This window comes from Strongylocentrotus purpuratus, unplaced genomic scaffold (genome assembly GCF_000002235.5).
Source record: "Strongylocentrotus purpuratus isolate Spur 01 unplaced genomic scaffold, Spur_5.0 spur5_scaffold_20, whole genome shotgun sequence".
Classification (NCBI taxonomy): domain Eukaryota; kingdom Metazoa; phylum Echinodermata; class Echinoidea; order Camarodonta; family Strongylocentrotidae; genus Strongylocentrotus; species Strongylocentrotus purpuratus.
The window spans coordinates 35,791,976-35,796,977 of NW_022145606.1; the positions used below are offsets into that span (position 1 = coordinate 35,791,976).

The 5,002-nt window shown below is 35.1% G+C and overlaps 1 protein-coding gene across 1 annotated transcript; it reads left to right on the plus strand.

Moving 5' to 3' along the window:
* Nucleotides 1–545: 545 nt before the first annotated feature.
* On the plus strand, nt 546–4,802 carry LOC115927711 (leucine-rich repeat-containing protein 15-like). The gene is made up of 6 exons (XM_030993895.1): nt 546–676; nt 1,475–1,546; nt 2,971–3,042; nt 3,266–3,337; nt 4,180–4,266; nt 4,721–4,802. The coding sequence occupies exons 1-6, from the start codon at nt 546–548 to the stop codon at nt 4,800–4,802; spliced, it is 516 nt and encodes a 171-aa protein (XP_030849755.1).
* Nucleotides 4,803–5,002: the final 200 nt, after the last annotated feature.

Below are 5,002 nucleotides of genomic sequence, written 5' to 3' on the forward strand. Positions count from 1 at the left end.
AGTCCCGTACTAAGCGCCTACCCGGGATAAGATAAACTTTTTTTGCAGGGCCAAATAACCCCCGTACTTTAGGTGGGGCTAGCCCAATTTTGCCAGTGCTAAAAGCATTAAGGGTAATTGTGATCTCATGCCTTATAAAAAAAAGCCGTCTAGTCTTCCATTTCAAATGCGCGCGGCTTAACACATGCAAACAGCGAGTACGTGCTACTGCATTCATGGTTGTTTGGATACAGCGTGACGGTAAAATATATACGCATTTGGCCGGGAGCTCAATATCACATTAAAAAAGACCGGCAGTAAAATATGCTAATTACGATCCTCACAGTCGATATCATGTGACAAGCTAAGGACCAATCACAACTTCGTATCTGTAAGAGCTATCTAATATCGAATAGTAAATGTATATTTCATTCTGTCCATCCAGTTTACTGAATATAAAATGCTTTATAACTTAGGAGCCAAAGAATCTTTTTTCGTGGCCTAGCAAAGATCACTTTGATAATTATTATGATTTGTTTGTTTTCAGAGGACTGAGTATGAATAAGATGTTATCGTTCCCATCGGACTCTCTGAAGAGTATGTTCAACCTCACGTTCCTGTCTCTAGATGACAATCTAATCACTTCAGTCTCCAAGCGGAACCTTGCGGTCTTCAAAGATAGTCCTCTCATACATCTGTAAGTTGGATTCTTTTTCTTCATTCTTTTTAGAGAAATCTCTGTGATAAGAAAAATAGAATTTAAATTCTTCTTTCTCAGACCTCTCATTTTCCTAAGATTTTAACTTCTTATGTCTCTCTCATCTTTCTCTCTCTCATCTTTCTCTCTCTCATTTCTCTTCATCTCTATTCACTTCTTCTTTTTCCTATTTTCAATTCAATTCAATTAAATTTTATATCACATCTTTTTAAAAATACATTAGAAGATATTCAAACAAATCAGTATAAATTAAACAATATAGGCCAAGTATAACAACATTTATGTACATGGCACTTTAAAGTAGGATGAAGGGTGGTGGATGCTATGGATCAACATTTGCTTTTCAAGGCTAATCCCCTATATTACCTCACTTCAAGATAAATCAATATTTAAAAAAAAAAGATAATATAACATAGCATAATCACATAAAACACAACATAACTAATCACATAAATCACATAAAAGGCAATTAGATAGATTAAAACTACTCATTATTAAACAAAATAAGATTTATATTTTTTCGGAATGCAAGATCGGTTGAGATTTGTTTGAGTTCATCTGGCAGGTCATTTCAAAACTTACTGCGGTTCTCGACAAGCTGACATGATAAAAAGGTAAATACATTTTATTGGAATTTCTTGTTTTATACTTATTGATGATGTTATTACACGTATATCAAAAATAGCCATCAAAGTTATTGGGTGATGTTAAGCGTTCATTGCTGATATATAAACTGTGATTCCTGAAATTGTTTTCATCATTGTTTTCTTGACATAGGAACCTGAGTAACAATTTCATCACATATCTTGCTCCAAGGGCTCTTACTCAACTCAAGCAGCTTAAGATCTTGTAAGTCTTCCTTACGGCTCGTTCTGATATGAAACAGCTTATCTGCATACCTGCCAACTGTTTTTAATCAAAATATTATCATTTTCTGATATTTGAGGACCTAAAAAATCAGAATATTCTGAATTTTTGAAAATTCTGAATGACTAAATACATTTTTTAAAATACTATTTCTTTAAAGCCAAATCTGGCTTGTGTTATCATGTGCCGTGGTTTGAGAGTTTGCGTATTGCGTGCGTAGAACGGCTAAACGATCTAGCAGCGAATTTGTATTTGCTTTGTCTGTACAGATTTTCCGCGTATTGCCAGTTACCCTGCCGCTGACGCATATTTTTTTTACACAACTGTTTAGCCATTTTCGCGAAAAAATTCCAAGAAGTGCTCTGGTGAAAGAGTCTAAGTCGTCAGCGCACTATATGTGCAAGCACGTACATCCAGGAAAGGGAGAATGATAGAAATGGAAAAACAAGGATAGTGGAGAGGATGTGGAGAAGGCAAAACAAGGGAATACATAAGGAAAGAGAAGAGGATAAGTCAAAGGAAGAACATAGAAATACATAATTGAAGAGCTAAGAGGATCATACACTAAGGGAAAACAGGGAAATACATACAGAAGGAGAAAGGAAATCTATTAGATTAAAACAAAGAAATAGATGACGAAGGAGAAAAGGATAGATTGAAGGAGAAACAAAGAAATACATAAAACAAAATAGAAGAGGTTAGAATGAAGGAGAACAAAAGAAATACATAACGAAGGAGAACTGGGGGATAGATTGTGGAAAAACAAAGAAATATATAACGAAGGAGAAAAAGGATAGATTAAAGAAAAAAAGAAATACATGACAAAAGAGAAGAGGATAGATTTAAGGAGAACTAATGAAAGAGTAGAGAGGATAGATTCAACCCGAAACAAATAACGAGTATGTATACTGTGTAACACTGCTAAGGGTAATGCTAGACTCTGTCTCTAGTCGTTTGCACAGTATATTTGACTGAAGTGGCTAAACAGTTGTGTAAAAAAAAATATGCGCCTGCCGCTGCATAGGTAAACAAAAAAACCTTCACACCGGGCCATACGTAGAGTTACGTAGTGCTGCGTACTGACAGCGCCGATCGTACGCTGCCCTACGCTGGCCTACGTAACTATACACCAATGGACGCAAAGGGGTACGCGAGACGGACACAAACAATGAAACATGTATAATTTTTCGTGTACTTTCGACGTAGATACTAGATGCATATTATTACTATGTATAATTCATCTGTAAAATACTGTTAAAAGATAGTATGTACCATTTTCAATAATGCCGGGTTGGGCTGAAGACTCTAATCCAATTGTCTTTTGTTTGTTTTTTTAAATAATTGATATTGATTTGTAAAAACAGTCTTTTTAATCTTCAAATTCATTTTGTTTGTTGTTTTTTTAGAGAGCTCCATCGGAACTCCTTGTCCTTTATCAAGCCAAAGATGTTTGATGATATGGCGTACCTACTCCATATGTAAGTAAGACTGTTCCTTTCGTTTGTAATCACTGAAACTGTACAAGTGTGTGAATCACAATTGCTCATCAGTGGAAAAAATGCAAAAGACCGGTTCACTAGTAGGGAGATGTAACTTGGTCTAGAGGTACCTTCACAGCTTGGTCAGTCTTGGCGGTTTTGCCGTGTCATATATCCGAACAATGCTTTATTTATTCCTTCCTTGTATCCATCTCGTTCTCAGTGATTTGAACAACAATCAGCTCGCATCTCTGGGAAGTAACTCATTCACCAACTTGCCGTCCCTGAGAACACTGTAAGTATAATCACAATTTATTGTAATATTGTGAAGAAATATTCCAGTCTGTGATTAAATTCCTTGTCAGTTGCTTCACTACCGTTGTGCCTTAAACTTAGCCTTTATCTTTGCCCTGACTTATAAACATTTACGATTAATCGCAACTTGTTGGTGATTGATATCAATCGCAACTATGTATGTAAGAGATAGGGGACAGCAAACTTGCGACCCTTAATAAGATGGCCCTGGTTTGATATGATTAATTGTGGTATAACATGCTTTTCCATAATTAGACTTTTTCTAAGTTCCTTCGCTGCTGATATGCCTTGAACTGAGCTAGTTTCTGGTTGGATTTGATTGATAGTGGTATAACATGCTTTTCCAAAAACTTCAACCTGGGTTATCAAAAGATTACTATTCAACAGGTTTATTTCTTTCAACCAATGTCATACTTAAATGTTAAAGGTTTCTTTATTGTTTTATTCAGTTTCTTGATATATTTTGTAGGAAAATTGCTTAGAACCAGAGGAGAAAAACAGGAAATCCCCATAGACGGGTAGCAGGGTCTAGATTATATATTCATTATTGTTTTTGGCCTAAAAACATGATTTAATTCTTGGTTTATGTATGTCCTTTCTTTCTCTCTTTGTTTATTTATCAACCATTTACTTATTAATTTATTCATTCATCGATCCATTCATTCATTCATCAGTTCATTCATTCGTTCATTTATCCATTCATCTATTCTCTCATTCATTCAATATTCGTTCATTTATTCATTCATCCATTATTCACTCTGCACTTAGTCATTCATTCATTCACTCAATCATTCATTATTTTGTATTTTGTATATTCCTAAGACGTCTTCATTCTCAAAAGTCTGGCTTTGAGATGACCACCATCGCCCACGATGCATTTCAAGGGATCAACGGCAACCTGGAAAGACTGTATGTACTTCCTAAGAATATCAGCATTTTCTTCTTCTTTATTACTTATTTCATTTCATTTATTTTCGATTATCTATTTCCACGTCAAGATAAAAACATTATCTGTGTACTATATTTCGTTATGTATTTTATGGGCAATAGAGTAAACAAAAGATCCTTTGTTTTCATCATAATGCTGAAAACATTAATGTATTGATGTATTATTTTATCTGTTTTATTTCATTTCCAGAAACATAAAGGAGTATAACAATTATATCAAAGATTACAAGAAAATGAAGTTTAATAGCAGTTACAATAATATTTGTTCAAAAATGTAACTAATGCCTGGAGATTACCAAAATAAACTAAGTTTCTGTTGGAGGCTCTCCTCATTAGTTGATGGTATAATACTTAACTTTACACAAATATACATAACAATCTCTTTATACACATTAATCTCATTGCTTTGATATAGGTTCATCAGTGACAACCGCCTGGCCCACTTTCCGCATGCTGCCCTCTCTAGGGAGGTGTATGAAAGTCTCCTGTATCTGTGAGTACCTCCAAGGGATGTGTGTGTGTATGTGTGTGTGTGTATATTGGGTTTTTACAGACGTGTATCAATCAGATATGATTATTTACGTCTGGGGACCAAACTTTTAACGTCACCATCCGACAGACGTGACTCAGTTTCGAACCTACGTCCTCGCCTGAATCAGTGTGTAACTTCAACTGTTAGCTGGATTACAGGCGCACG

Excerpts from the sequence above, each read along its gene's own strand:
- LOC115927711 (XM_030993895.1), top strand. The coding sequence starts at position 546 with ATGTTATCGTTCCCATCGGACTCTCTGAAGAGTATGTTCAACCTCACG. Across the intron at positions 677-1,474 it reads GATAGTCCTCTCATACATCT|GAACCTGAGTAACAATTTCA; the intron begins GTAAGTTGGATT and ends TTCTTGACATAG. Across the intron at positions 1,547-2,970 it reads CTCAAGCAGCTTAAGATCTT|AGAGCTCCATCGGAACTCCT; the intron begins GTAAGTCTTCCT and ends TTGTTTTTTTAG.